Source organism: Ruditapes philippinarum, unplaced genomic scaffold, assembly GCF_026571515.1.
Source record: "Ruditapes philippinarum isolate M1 unplaced genomic scaffold, ASM2657151v2 ctg2131_1_1_1_1, whole genome shotgun sequence".
Taxonomy (NCBI): domain Eukaryota; kingdom Metazoa; phylum Mollusca; class Bivalvia; order Venerida; family Veneridae; genus Ruditapes; species Ruditapes philippinarum.
The window spans coordinates 6,685-22,839 of record NW_026864907.1 but is presented as its reverse complement, the minus strand read 5'-3'; the positions used below and the strand labels follow the sequence as shown (position 1 = coordinate 22,839).

The 16,155-nt window shown below is 33.9% G+C and overlaps 1 protein-coding gene across 1 annotated transcript; it reads right to left on the bottom strand.

Annotated features, from left to right (window-relative positions):
• Positions 1-2,338: 2,338 nt before the first annotated feature.
• LOC132727232 (transmembrane protein 41A-A-like) lies at positions 2,339-12,792 on the bottom strand. Its single transcript, XM_060712651.1, has 6 exons — positions 12,707-12,792; positions 11,474-11,580; positions 9,486-9,646; positions 8,731-8,882; positions 7,248-7,386; positions 2,339-3,252 (listed from the first exon to the last, which is right to left on the bottom strand). The coding sequence occupies exons 2-6, from the start codon at positions 11,569-11,571 to the stop codon at positions 3,074-3,076; spliced, it is 729 nt and encodes a 242-aa protein (XP_060568634.1). The 5' UTR covers positions 11,572-11,580; positions 12,707-12,792; the 3' UTR covers positions 2,339-3,073.
• Positions 12,793-16,155: the final 3,363 nt, after the last annotated feature.

The window sequence follows — 16,155 nt, the reverse complement described above, 5'->3', positions numbered from 1 at the left end:
AAAAACATGGTTCAGATATTTTGCTGATGAGTATATATCATTTTGTTAAATGTAAAAGAACAACGAAAATAAAAGAAAAGGTTTTGAAAAATAAAATACAAGTAAAGCAATTCTGGGGCATAATTGGCTTTTAATACAGACATTTTACTGAAGTATAGGCATTTAACAAACATAAATAAATAGATTTAAAAAAAAAACAGTCATAAAATGACCTTAAATGACCTAAGTATAATGCCTAGTGTATGAACATAACTACATTAAAACTAAACAGGACGAATTAAAAAAATACCTTAAACAATACAGTAACTCAAATCTTGTGCCTTGAAAAGGCATAAAAGAAAAACAAATTTTTAAGTTTTTTAAGTTTAACCTAATTTGTTATTTACAGGGCTAATATGTTCCATCCAAATCATTCAAATAGCTAGCATAAAGATAGAAAATTTCAACAGTAAATTTAATGTCAAGTGCACAAACAGTGATTTAGCCAGCTTTATATACCGGTACTTGTTATCTACAAAATTACCCACTCAAGACAAAATATGCCAACAAAGTTGCCCTTATTCTTTAAATATGGTTAAAATATTAGGAATAAGACAGTAAAATTCAGTTTAATTGTCAAAATATGCCAACAAAGTTGCCCTTATTCTTTAAATATGGTAAAAATATTGGGAACAAGACAGTTAAATTCAGTTTATTTGTCTGGTTTTTATGCTGATATTATCCAATTTTTGTAATATTGAATAATTGGCAGTCGGTCTGCCTAACTGGCTTTCTGGATAACTAACCGGTAATTGCCAATTTCTCGACAAGTGACCAACTACAGATGTATTTAACTCATATGACTTTCCAAATCAACATTTGTAAAGAACAATTAGACTCAATATCCAAAAAACAATTGTCACAGAGAAGTTTTGCCTAGGTCAAAAGATGAAAAGACATGTATAGTAATTTGTACAATAATTATACATTTCTTTGTATTCTATCAAGGATATTATAAAGTTTCAGTTTAAGAAAATCGGTTTCCTTATCAAGTGGTTAACAACTTTAAATTTGGTTTACAGTTTTCTTGCATATCAGACTGGCGTTTCCGTTAGTTTTACTCATGGGGGAAATTTCATCTGGCATGGGGGGTTCCAGATGAGTCCCTTACTGTACAATGTCATGCTTAGAATGATCTAATTTTACTGTTATGAATAAAGTTGTAATTTCATACGCTGTTGTAAGAAAATAGTTACAGTTGTAAACAGTAATGATTTAAATTTCCATTGAAAATCAAGATAAATAATTTTAAATATAACATGTATAATGGAATATAGGAGAATATGCAAGAAAAAATATCTGACGTATGTTTGCGTTTCATATTAGAATATCCGTCCCCATGGGCAGTTACTCGACAAGACTCGTTACCAAATGGGTGGGTCCCCTCTGGACGGATATTCCGATCCAAACCCCAACATATGACAGAAATTTTTAATCTATTTTACATGTATGTTCAGACTTTTATTCTTACATTTAGAAAATGATTCCAACACTGTTGGAATTGGGGGGGGGGGGGCGATGTTGATTAAAAACAAAAAAAAAAAAGTTCAAAAATAGTAGTTTTAATAACTTACAGAAACAGCTAAAACTAAAACACATAATGTTTATTTAAAAGATGGCATTTATTGATGATAGTCTTTGTTTTCATAAAAATCCTGATTATGCAATTTCAAATAACAAATGTATTCTCTACTTTTTTCCACAGAAAATCAACAAAAAGATTTCATGCTGACTGACTGATAAATTGGGAATGTTATGAATGCCAATTGGGGAAAATCATGTCTTGGCATAAGGAATGCCTTCATTGCTTGGAAGTATATGATACGGTAATAATAAAAAATTCCTGGTGTTGTAAACTAAAACTAATTTTGGGGCACTCTAATACACAGAATTTAAATTAAGACAATAAAATACTATATAATTATGCTAAGGTACATGTTAGGTATGTGTTTTGTTCTACATATAGACTTATAATATAATAAAACATGTAACTTGAGCATAGCACATCCTGAGACAGAAAACATGGGTACTGTAAATTCAAAAATTTTCACGAGGGATTTAACTTTGCTATTTTCTTGAATTAAGATTTTTGGAATCAAATATTCTCTTATTTGTTTTAAAACATAAATTAAACAAAAGTGAATGTAAAAATTTGTGAATATTAAAAAGTAGAAATTCATGAATATTAAACAGTAGGAATTTTATGAATATTAAACAGTAGAAATCCATGAATATCAAATTGGAAATTCATGAATATTAAACATTAGAAATGCATGAATATTAAGAGGAAGAACATCATGAATATTAAACAGTAGAAATTCATGAAGATTAAACAGTAGAAATTCATGAATATTAAACAGTAGAAATTCATGAATACCGTATTAAACCTCCTGCCAATTTAGTCTGAATTGTTGATTTTGTGAATTTTTTGGTCTCGTGAAATTATATTTGATTTTACAGTAGCATATTGCACATGATAAATAAAAATTTGTTCATAATATCAGAAAAATATTTTTTGTATCATTTTTAAAAAAATATTTTATACTGTGCATTATTTCAGGCACAAAGAGACCACCAACGTTCCGTAAGCTGGCTGGATAGCTTCCTCACATGACTATTGAATATTCAATGTATGTTTGTTCTGCTATCATTTAAAAACATTTCAAACTTAATAATTTATGTTCTAGTTTACAATAAAATTGTATTACATTTTGTGCATATTAATTTTATAATACTGCATGTTATAACTATAAACCTGCTGGCGGGGACTGAATCTACCGCAGCTACCAGTACAGACCAAGATCAGTCAGCACACTGGAGCCGTCTGATCATGGTCTGCACTGTTCACTATTCAGTTGCAACTATTGGCATCTTCCCTAAAAATGATGAATGGTTGAACACCACATTTAAAAGATGGACAAGTCCATTTGAAAAATTTAGCATAGTTTTATACCCTTTAAATGTCCCATGTCCTATCATCATATTATGAATATTTAAATTTAATTATTGGCACTATTTAATCACTACATCAAGACTAGTTGGTCTTTAATCTTCCTTCTTTCAATTTATTTATCAAAAGTCCAGGTAGTAATGCAACCGTGGCAATACCAAATAATTTCAATGTGGTTTCCTTTGTGAAGATTCCATCAAGGGAGGTAATTTCTGACAGCATACTTCCTGTCTGAACACATATAAAATTGTAAGGCATCAAACCTGCAATGAGAAATCAAAGTTAAAACAACTTAAACAAATGGAATTTTCCAAATCATCTTAAACTGTAAACATGCAGTAACCCGGAAAATGTGTTTGGTGCTCATAAAAGCACAGTACTTTAAAGCATGGCAACTTCACACCTGTTTCATTGCCAAGGTCATGAATCCTGAAAATGATGGTTAACCCTTTCACTGCCATAGGGACGGCTTAAACTGTCCCTGTTATTTTCGGCGTATTTGCCATATGGACGGCTTTAGCCGTTTCTATAATAACAAGAGGGCCATGATGGCCCTGAGGTCGCTCACCTGTATATAGGCCCCCCCCCCACCCCCGGGCCAATTTTTACCCAAGGGCTTTTATTTGTTTATTTGAACAGACTTGGTAGACACCCATAAGAAGATGTTCATGCTAAACATCTAAGTTCTAGCTCATTGGATTATTTAAAAGAAGATTTTTAAAGTTTTTACTATACACATATAGTTAAAAACAATGACACCTCTGGGGCAGGGCCAGTTTTGACCCCAGGCTTTTATTTGAACAAACTTTGTAGATATTTACTTAAAGATGTTTCATGCTTTAATATCTAAACTCTAGCTATTTGGGTTTTTTCAAAGAAGATTTTTAAGTTTTTTGCTATACACATATAAGGAAAATCAATGACCCCCCGGGCGGGGCAGTTTTGACCCCAGGGCTTTTATTTGAACATACTTGGTAGACACCCATTAGAACATGTTTCATGCTAAATATCTTAGCTCTAGCTCTTTGAGTTCTTTAAAAGAAGATTTTTTAAAAGTTTTTACTATATGCATATAGGGAAAATCAATGACCCACTGGGGCGGGGCCAATTTTGACCCCAGGGCTTTTATTTGAAGAAACTTGGTAGACACTCATTAGAAGACGTTTCATGCTAAATATCTTAGCTCTAGCTCTTTGGGTTCTTTAAAAGAAAGTTTTTAAGTTTTTACTATATGCATAAAGGGAAAATCTATGACCCCCTGGGGCGGGTCAATTTTGACCCCAGGGCTTTTATTTGAACAAACTTGGTAGACATTCACTAGAAGATGTTTTCATGCCAAATATCTAAGCTCTAGCTCTTATAGTTCTTTAAAAGAAGATTTTTTAAGTTTTTACTATATGCATATAGGGAAAATCAATGACCCCCTGGGCGGGGCCAATTTTGACCCTAGGGCTTTTATTTGAACAAACTTGGTAGACACTCATTAGAAGATGTTTCATGCCAAATATCTAAGCTCTAGCTCTTACGGTTCTTTAAAAGAAGATTTTTTAAGGTTTTTACTATATGCATATAGGGAAAATCAATGACCCCCCGGCAGGGCCAATTTTGACCCCAGGGCTTTTATTTGAACAAACTTGGTAGACATTCACTAGAAGATGTTTCATGCCAAATATCTAAGCTCTAGCTCTTATGGTTCTTTAAAAGAAGATTTTTTAAAGTTTTTACTATATGCATATAGGGAAAATCAATGACCCCCTGGGGCGGGGCCAATTTTGACCCCAGGGCTTTTATTTGAACAAACTTGGTAGACATTCACTAGAAGATGTTTCATGCCAAATATCTAAGCTCTAGCTCTTACGGTTCTTTAAAAGAAGATTTTTTAAGGTTTTACTATATGCATATAGGGAAAATCAATGACCCCCCGGGCGGGGCCAATTTTGACCCAGGGCTTTTATTTGAACAAACTTGGTAGACACTCACTAGAAGATGTTTCATGCCAAATATCTTAGCTCTAGCTCTTTGGGTTCTTTAAAAGAAGATTTTTTAAGTTTTTACTATATGCATATAGGGAAAATCAATGACCCCTGGGGCGGGGGCCAATTTTGACCCCAGGGCTTTTATTTGAACAAACTTGGTAGACATTCACTAGAAGATGTTTCATGCCAAATATCTAAGCTCTAGCTCTTACGGTTCTTTAAAAGAAGATTTTTTAAGGTTTTACTATATGCATATAGGGAAAATCAATGACCCCCCGGGGCGGGGCCAATTTTGACCCCAGGGCTTTTATTTGAACAAACTTGGTAGACACCCACTAGAAGATGTTTCATGCCAAATATCTAAGCTCTAGCTCTTAGGGTTGTTTAAAAGAAGATATTTAAAGATTTTTCTTTCGGTTGCCATGGCAACCAGAGTTCTGCATGGAATTAAATTCTTTGAACAATTTTTAAAGGTGACCACCAAAGGAACATTCCTGTGAAGTTTGGATGAAATTGGCTCAGTGGTTAATGAGGAGATGTCATTTAAAGCAAAAGTTTACGGACGGACGACGGACGGACGACGGACGGACGGACGGCGGACGAAAAGCGATCACAAAAGCTCACCCTGTCACTTTGTGACAGGTGAGCTAATAATAGTAATAATAATAAATTAATAATAATAATAATAAAAATAATAATAAATATAAAAAAATTATACCATCGACAATAATTATTATTATACTAACAGAACTGGAAACATATATAATTATTATAATACTAATAACAAATAATAATAATTATATTAATTAACAATATAGTAATTTCTTAGAAAATCCTCTGGTTAAATAGGTGAACAATAAAACAATAACCCTCTGGCAGCGAAAGGGTTATGCATAATGACCTTTTTGTACTGTTAGTCATATCCATAAACTATCATTAATACTTGTACAATATGAAAAGTAGTACAATGTTACAAAAAAAAAAAAAAAAAAAAAAAAAAAAAATTGAATTGTAAAGCTTTAAATCAATCCAGCATGTATGTTATTATGCTAGCTGGAAGTTATTATGGTGACGGTATATACAAACTCTTACAACATGCAGACCCTAAGAATCATTGAACAATAATCATGTTGAATTGTTGAATATTGAGCAAAAAAATAAAGCCTCCTTGATATGGGTAATGCCATCAACTTCAAATCACTTGCCCACCACCATTGTCGGTAGTGTTTAGAATTCTTTCATGTGCAGTAGTTTAGTCCAGATAATTCATCAAAGGTTGGTGGTTGTATTAAGGTGCCCAATCATGCCTAAAATACTGCGCATAGAAGTGCCTGAGATCATCCTCCATTAGTAAAACTGGAGAGTCACTGTGTGATCTCTGAATTGTCAGTGTGACTTAATAACAGACATAACAAGGCAAAAAAAATGCATCTAATATCTTATGTCAGAGTATGGAATTAGTGGTTTTGTCACAAAAACATTTCTGTGAGTTCTTAAATTCGTGGACTGTTTATTTTTCTAAAAGATATAGATAAATAAAATATAACATAATGTGATCTGCAAAATAACATTACAGCAGCCGAAATGAAATTTTGTTACATCTTGGATTCCTGGATTGACCTATCCTCGAAAACTAAGACAATCATCTTCCCATGAATAAAAATGACTTTACAGTACCTATTATCAACTCTGCTAAAAACCACTATTTTGACAATAATGACACTCTAGCAATCACTTTTGTTTGGTTAGTTTTAAAGCTTTATTAACACTGTAAAGATAATACTGTGACCTTCAAGCTTTCCTGGTGGAGGAAGACCTCAGTTGCCCCTCTGTGTATTATTTCAGGAAAAAGCTGGCACCAGGTCAGAACAAAAAAATGTTCAGTAAGCTAGCTTGATAGCTTCTTTACATGAAAAAATAATATGACCCGCGTCATGACAAAACCAACATAATGGGTTTGCGACAAGCATGGATCAAGACCAGCCTCGAATACGCGCAGTCTGATCAGGATCCATGCTATTCGCTATCAGTTTCTTTACTTGTTAAAGGGTTTGTAAGCGAACAGCATGGATCCTGATCAGACTGCGTGGATGCGCATGCTGGTCTGGATCCATGCTGGTCGCAAACCCATTATGATGGTTTTGTCATGGCGCGGCTCATATAAAGTTTCTCGTGAATATTAAACCCACAGTGGTAATGGCCAAGTGGTTTGAAGTCAAAAGACCTTAACCATTCAACCATGAAGGCCGCCTAGCAAAACTAGAACATTAGAGGAATCTTACCTATAAGGACTGATAAGAAGAACAAATGTACTGGTACATCAAGTATCGGGGACGCCATATTCAAAAACCAATTTGGTGACATCGGGAATAGTCTTAGAAACAACAGGAAGAAAAACAAACTGTCCATATTGTCTGTAACCTAAATAAAATAAACAGTCAATCATGAAATAATAACATACTGAGCAAAAAAAAGCAAGTATAAGTATTGTGTAAAGCTGTCATGAACTAAGATAAAATTGGTTCAATGATTGTTTGTTTAAAGTAAAATAGTTTAAAGCTTGTTTGTTGAAGCAAAATGGTAAAATACTTGCATGAAGAAAGAAAAGTTGTGTAAAATATGTGAAAAACAAAGCAAAAAGGATCTAATTTTCAATTTGACAGGGGGCAATATTGCATATTTTTTGTATAACTCATCAAATTTTTATTTCACCAAAAAAATGAAGTTTTCTTAGCACTGAACAAATTTTATCATTAATATACAATGTTTTATGTTTGTACTCTGGAATATTTAACTTACAATCCATCATCCCTGCAACACAGGATGTTATCCTGGTTTCAATTATAAGTGAAAACAGAGGTTTGTTCATTTTTCTGTGTTTTTATATCTCATTATTCACCTAAGAGGGCAAACAAAAAAAGTAACAGCTATGAATTTTTCAATTACAATTAAAAAACAAGAGGGCAATGATGGTCCTAAAGTCGCTCACCTGTATATAGGCCCCCAGGGCGGGCCAGTTTAAACCCCAGGGCTTTTATTTGAACAAAATTGGTAGACACCCATTAGAAGATATTTCAGGCTAAACATCTAAGGACTAGCTCGATGAGTTTTTAAAAAAAAGATTTTTTAAGTTTTAACTATACACATATAGTTAAAAGCAATGACACCCCTAGGGCGGGGCCAGTTTTGACCCCAGGGCTTTTATTTGAACAAACTTTGGAGACACTCACTTGAACATGTTTCATGCTTGATATCTAAACTCTACCTATTCTGTTTTTTTTTTTAAAGAAGATTTTTAAGTTTTTGCTATACACATATAAGGAAAATCAATGTCCCCCGGGGCAAGGCCAATTTTGACCCTAGGGCTTTATTTGAACCATGTTTGAAGACACTCACTAGAAGATCTTTCATGCTTAGTATCTAAACTCTAGCTATTTGGTAAATTTCAAAGAATTTGTAATTTAAAGTTTTTGCTTTACACATATATGGAAAATCAATGACCCCCGAAGCAGGGCAAATTTTGACCAAATTATTTGATGGAATTAAATTCTTTGAACAATTTTTAAAGGTGACCACCAAAGGAACATTCCTGTGAAGTTTGGATGAAATTGGCTCAGCGGTTTATGAGGAGATGTCATTTAAAGTAAAAGTTTACGGATGCCGGACGAAAAAGCGATCACAAAAGCTCACCCTAAAAAGCATCTGAATAATAATTATTGTTTTTAAAAAAAAAAAAAAAAAAAAAAAAAAAAAAAAAACTTATACCTTTTTCTGCATAAACTGTACTTTCTCAGGAAAGAATTTTTCAATGTATGACTTGCCAAAGAATTGTGACAAAAGATAACAACAGGTGGCGCCACATGCTGTCAGTAAGCTCGCTAGCGGAAAGGCTCTCCATGTTCCAAATAGGGCACCTCCTAAAAACATTCTGAAAATACCACAAATATGATCTATTTCATTGGTTATACAGAACTCTTAGATGAATATTATCCTATGTTAAATACTAACTTTCGAACAAAATCCAAGGACTGTGGGACATACTGTTCTCTAGTTGTTATTTTAACAAACTTTTAGTCATCATGGCTACAGTGACCTTGAACTTTTGACCTCATGGGCAAAGTCCAATTGCCTACAGCCTTGTACTTTTCCATGTCTCTAATACAGTGTAGTGTCACATAACAAAATTCAACAAAAAAGCATTGACAAATAACCAAGGATTTATTAATCAATTATTATTAATAAATTGATTAATTTTATTTATTACATTGTGCACATCAAAGTACATCTAGGCATCAATGTTGAAGTAAATACAAATTTATACCCTACCTCTCAAAGTAGTCAATGATAATACATGTGTATATAGGTTTTATATATCAAACACATAAATTCCTAAACAGGTGTTTTAGGTCAAAACAGTGTGCAATAATCTAATAGAACTACAAGGGAAGTAATTCAGTTAATTCTTTTTTAAATCTTTGCCAGTGTAATAGTTCTTGGTATGTAATATTTGAAAATGAGACTCACCATAAAGAATGATCCAGGGATAGCAAATGTCTGTTTGAAGAGATAGGCACTACAGAAGAGTAACATCACATACTGCATGTTATCTGATTTATAATCCTTCAACAAAGATGCCAATGCCGTGAGATCATCGAAATTCCTCGGAAACTTTAAAGCTGACCTGTACAAGAATAATGAAACAAGAGCTGTCAGAAGGACAGCGCGCTCGACTTTTTTAGTGCTTGCCTATAAAACAAAACTTTGACAGTTAAGGGCACACAAGACTTTAACTAGGAATTTCTAAGTACAAATCAAGAAACATTTTCACAGAGTTATCTTCTCTTGCTTACAGATAGGTCTCATGATGGCACATAAGAACTCCAACTTCCAAAGTAATATCTCAAATGGTTAAGTCAACAAGTGGACAAGAATGAAAATCTTAACTGAGTTTCTAAGTCAAAAAGGGCCATAATTCAAATAAAATCCTTAACAGAATTACCTTCTCCTGCCCATGTTTTGGGACCATGATGGTAAACAAGTATTCCAACTTTCAAATTAATATCTCAAACAGTTCAGTCAAAAAGTGGACTGGTACTAAAAACTTAACCAAGATTCTAAGTCGATAAAAGGCCTTAATTTTTAAAACAAATCCTTGACAGAGTTACCTTCTCTTGCGTACAGATGGGGGTAATGATTTGAAATAGCATTAAAAGTTTCAAAGCAATATCTCAAAGGGTTAAGGCAATAAGTGGATTTTACCCATATTCAATGTATTTTCTAAGTCAAAAAGGGGCATAATTCTGTCAAAAACCTTGACAGAGTTATGTCCTCTTGTCTGTTGATGAAGGTCGTGATGGTAAACAAGTATGGTCAGTTTCAAAGCAATACCTCCAATGGTTTTGAAATAAAGTGAGGTGGTACAAAAAACTTAACCAAGCTCAATACACTTTCTAAGTCAAAAAAGGGCCATAATTCTGTCAAAAACCTTGACAGAGTTATGTACTCTTGTCTGTAGATGGAGGTTATGATGGTGAACAAGTATGGTAAGTTTCAAAGCCATACTTGTAATACTTCTGAAATAAAGTGGGGTGGTACGAAAAACTTAACCAAGGTGTGACGCCAACGCTAACGCTAACGCTAACGCCGACGCCGACGCCGACGCCGGGGCGAGTAGGATAGCTCCCCTTTTCATAGAAAAGTCGAGCTAAAAAGTACACACATTAAAGAAAGAGTGAAATAGAAGCCTTAAAGAAGGTCCAAAATGGCAAAATTGAAAATCTTGAAGTCTCGGCTTCATTAAGCATGTTAATGGACGGTACTGGCAAGTGCAAGTTACCGTCCTTGTCCCCTAGCACTTGCCCAAGCAGCACCTAACAAGCCCTGCAATTGCCATCCTAAAAACCTTAAAATACTAAAATAAATAGACTTTTCTAAAACTGGATAAAACCAATTTCCATTTTCAATAAAAGAATTGAAAGTATCAGTACTGACTGAATTAATGAGCAATAGTGAATACAGACCATGATCTTGGCAAAAGTAGCTGACAGTAAATTCTACAGTAAGCTAGTGACTTCCCTTGTTGCTAAAATGTAACTACAGTACACTGTGTTTTAAATAATAACAACCTTTCAAAAATGTCAACTTAGATTTTATTTGTCATAATGAATATATATCTTACTTTACCCATTGTATTTCTTGCCAAATTTCTATAATTTCTAAAAGCAGTCTGAAGAATAAATGCCACCCCAAAACATTTAAGGGCTAGAATTTAGAATCTGTCCACAGCTTTTTTTGACAATCTGATTTTACCCAATACCTTCCTTAATATTTATGTTTCTCTATGAGATAACTGAGATTATTGCTTGAGTAAGGGGTTAGTGTTTAAGTATTATGGGTTAGTGTTGGGCGTTATGGGTTAAAGTTAGGATGTTAAAAACTTTAATTTTGCTGCGGACTGATTCTAAAAGTGCTCCCGCCTAGACTTCTATGATATGATTTAAAAACTTACCTATCTGAGCCTGTGTGTTCTGGTAGATTGATTGATAATACATAAAGCCATATTCCTGATATCAGAAATGCTAATGGTACCCATAAAATTGATCCCATTCTTCTTATCTAGAAATATGAATCATTAAAATACAAATTAGGCAACTGACTATTTTTAACTATAAGGATATCTACAATTTAACATGCTATAGGATCTAGTAATAAAAGCTGTCTGTTTGACAACATACTCAACTGTTCTTAGTACAGCTGCAGGACAGTAAGAAAAGGGGCATAACTCTGTAAAATGGTTGCTCAGAGTTATTGGACCTTTGCCCATCTACATGTATGTGCTTAAATGTTTCTCAATCATATTTATCATTTACATATGACACTTCTTCAAGGAACGTTATTGCATGGCCATCATCAACATACATAAATTTTGACACAATACTGTCTGTGTTATACAAATATATACAGCTTTAAGTAACTTTTGAGTAACTGTTATATTCTAAGCACGCAATTGACCAATAAACACTTTTTACAGGAAAAAAGTGTTCTTATCTTGGTATTTGATAAATAGAATATTATACTTGCGTAGCTCCTTAAGCTAAAATCGAAGCTTGTTGAATAAAACAGTTAAATTATGCTTGCCTTAGGCTCGGTTTCATCAGGCTTGCATAATACAATTTTAATTAACTTATATTTGCTTAATTAATTCAGTTTGAACCTACACTCATACAATATTCACTGTATATCAGAGATATTTTTTTCTTCTGTCTGTTGTGGCTATGATACAGGTAGTCTCAATATTTCAACGGCAAGACAGACCGATTTAATAATCTGATATTACATTGATGTCTGTCTTTTGAAGGGCGACCATCGTGTATATAAAAAAGCCCTAAAGCGCACAATTTGTTGGGCTATGATACAGGCTGGCCACTATAGTCATTCATTGAAAGACATCGCATTTTCCTTTCTTTTAACATTTTTTTTTTAAATTGAAAATTATTTCCGTGATTTCTAGTTCTGGAAACATGTGAACTTAGGCTACAATAAACAACATATTTTTAGTTTATCATTTATGTTCGCATGTTCTGGTTCGAACTGATTTGGGAACGAATATAAATTGCTCCGACACCCGAGAGTTCAATTAAAATTAAATACAACTTCATCAATCATGACGTTTTTTTGAATAAAAACATGAACATTACTTAAGAATTAAAAAAAGAAAACAACAAAAAACAATAGGACCTACATCAAATAGGCTAACATAGACTAAATAATGTAAATGATGGTCGTTGTGCAGAGAGATCTTTACTTTAGTTTTACGTATCACGTGATAAAATTCTCCTTTAGAAGAGCATTTTGTACTAATCAGCGGTCTCCGGTCTTAAACGGTCCCCGGTCTCCAAAAACGTTTGATTAGTTGGTGTTGACGGTATTCTTGGATATGAATTGAAAAGACTAGATGACAAAGTTTTCAGGACGGTAGTTCAATAGTGTCAATATCTTGATTGATAATGACATGGAATTTAATGAAATGGAAAAAAAATATATAATGTATTTTTTTAGATGTTTAATAGATCTGCATGCATGTATGTATTTTAGTAATTCAAATTTGTATGCATATTCCGTTGTTATTTAGTACAGATATCACAATAGAACATAAAAATCTTATATCTAGCTCCATTATTTAGGTATATTGTAAAATGGGAAGAAGATACATGTACTTTGTCGTGGCCATGAGTAAGTAATAGCCACAATTAAGTTACGAAGTTGTGGGCACGAGATGATTAATCTATGTATAGTAATACAAACAAGTAATGGCGACTTTTGAGCTTTGGTAAGTTAATAATTTTCATAAATTTTTAATTTTATGCTTATTCCGGGATCCGTTGCATTTTAGGTACATTGTAAAAAAAAATAGATATTAAATCAATTAATTGCCTTATCAAAATACATGCATTTGTGAATTCAAAGACTGAAAAACAGTTAACAAGAAATGTTAAACGACATATATGCCCCCACCTTTTCGAGTCCTTGACTCATACTTTTAGTAATTTTGTTATAGAAACATGCATAGGCACTTGGTTTCGGGATAAAAAGCCTTTTTAAAATTTGAAGGGTTTGCATAACTCAAATTTGATTGAATGTAACGATTTTTTAACGTATACAGATGTCTCGATTCTAAATTCGACATTTAGTATTATCGGAAAAATGTCGAATTTAGAATCGAGACATCTACGTTAAAAAATCGTTACATTCGATCAAATTTGAGTTATACAAACCCTTCAAAAGACTTTTTATCCCGAAACCAAGTGCCTATGGAAACATGCTATAAATGGGTACATGGAAGTGTTCAGTTATGGAAAAAATAATGACCAATATATGACCTGAAACTGAATGAAAGCTATCATTAATAAGTTATACAAGTTAGAGGGTAGCTGGAATAAAATAAACATTATTATATAAATGTAACCATTGTGACATATAAGGCCACAGTGACCTTGACCTTTGACCCCAAACTCAATAGGGGGTCATCTACTAGTTATGACCAATCAATATGTGAAATATTAAGAGTCTATGATAAATAGTTTTTAAGATAATGAGCCGAAACCATTCTGACATTTAAGGCCCCTGTGACCTTGACCTTTGACCTAGTGACCAAAAAAACAACAGGGGCCATCTACTAGTTATGACCAATTAGTATGTGAAATATGAAGAATTTGTGATAAATAGTTTTCAAAATAATCAGCAGAAACCATTCCAACATTTAAGGCAACTGTGACCTTGACCTTTGACATAGTGACCACAAATCAATAGGCATCATCTACGAGTTATGACTAATCAGTATGTAATTTATGAAATCTTTTTAATGAATAGTTTTCTAGATAATCAGCGGAACCATTTTCACAATTAAGGCCCCTGTGACCTTGACCTTTCACCTAGTGACCCCAAAATCAACAGGGGTCATCTACTTGTTATGACCAATCAGTATGTGAAATATGAAGACTTTGCGTTGAATAGTTTACAAGATATTCAGCTAAAAACCATTCTGACATTTAAGGCCACTATGACCTTGACCTTTGGCCTAGTGACCCCAAAATCAATAGGGGTCATTTACTAGTTATGACCGAGCGGCATGTGAAATATGAAACTTTGCAATGAATAGTTTTCAAGATAATCACCAGAAACCATGTGGTCTACAGACGGACAGACTGACCAACCAACAGACAGACCGACCGGCATTAGCAGAACAATATACCCCCTCTTTTTTGAAGGGTGGGTGGGGGATAAAAATTGAACAATTATAGCACATGTTTAGTATTCTTCCACATGATACAAACAGTTATAGAGCAGGCATGAAATGTAGACTTTTTACCACATGACCTTTATGTGTGACCTTGATCTTTGGGGGTAGCAACCCAAATATTGTGTTCTGCACATTGCATCATAATGGTGATCACTTGTGCCAAGTTATTTAAAAAGAAATTCAGCAGTTTAAAAATTATATGGAGTGGACACGAAAGTGTTACAGACGGACAGACAGAGGCAATTCCTCTTATCCCCTCCCAGCTTTGTTGATGGGATTAATCAACATCCAGGTTTTGACTAAGATCTTTTGTCCAAGTATATATCAAATTTATAATTAAACAACAACGGTTTTTGTAACAAAACAAAATTGTCTCCCCAAACTATCGATGGTCACTCATGTGAAGTTTCATTGAAATCCCACCAGTAGCTTGACCTATGAAAGCAGGACAAGATTTTCTATTTATAGCTCTGACGGCCATTTTGTGCAGCAAAGCGAAATGTGCTGGTATTGTGTATAACTAGGGATGGTACTGATCACTCCCGTAAAGTTTGGTTGAAATCCCACCAGTAGTTTGACCTATGAAGGCCGGACAAGATTTTTCTATTTTTAGCTCTGGCGGCCATTTTGTGCAGCAAAGCAGAACATGCCGGTATTGTGCACAACAAGTGATGGTACTGATCATTCCTGTAAAGTTTGTTTGAAATCCCACCAGAAGTTTGACCTGTGAAGGCCGGACAAGATTTTTCTATTTTTATCTCAGGTGGCCATTTTGTGCAGCGAAGCAGAACGTACCAGTGATGTGCACAACTAGAGATGGTACTGATTATTCCTCTTAAGGTTGGTTGAAATCCCACCAGTAGTTTGACCTGTGAAGGCCGGACAAGATTTCTCTATTTTTAGCTCTGGCGGCTATTTTTTGAAGCGAAGTGGAACCTGCTGGTATTGTGCACAACTAGCAAGGTACTGATCACTCCTGTAATGTTTGGTTGAAATCCAGTTTGACCTGTGACGGGTGGACAAGCTAAATGCAGACGGATGAACGACCAGACGGACGGACAGACGGCGAAGGCAAAAACAAAGTTATGGCCAACATGTTGAAGTTTTTATTCAACGGCATTTTATAGGTTGGGGTTTTTCTGGTCCTTCCTTCTAAACCATTTGCCAATATTAACTTGATACTTTTTCATCGTCTATGCCAACTGATTTGTCTTTTTTTGAACTCCTTCATCTATATCCTACAGGGATTTCTAATAAGCATTTTTGTCATATTGATCCATACATCCTCTCTGCACTAAAATTGTCTTGCCTGACAAAAAAATCAACAACAGCAAGAAACAAACATCAACAACAACTAAAAATGCGTAATAACCATAACAAAGATTGATGAA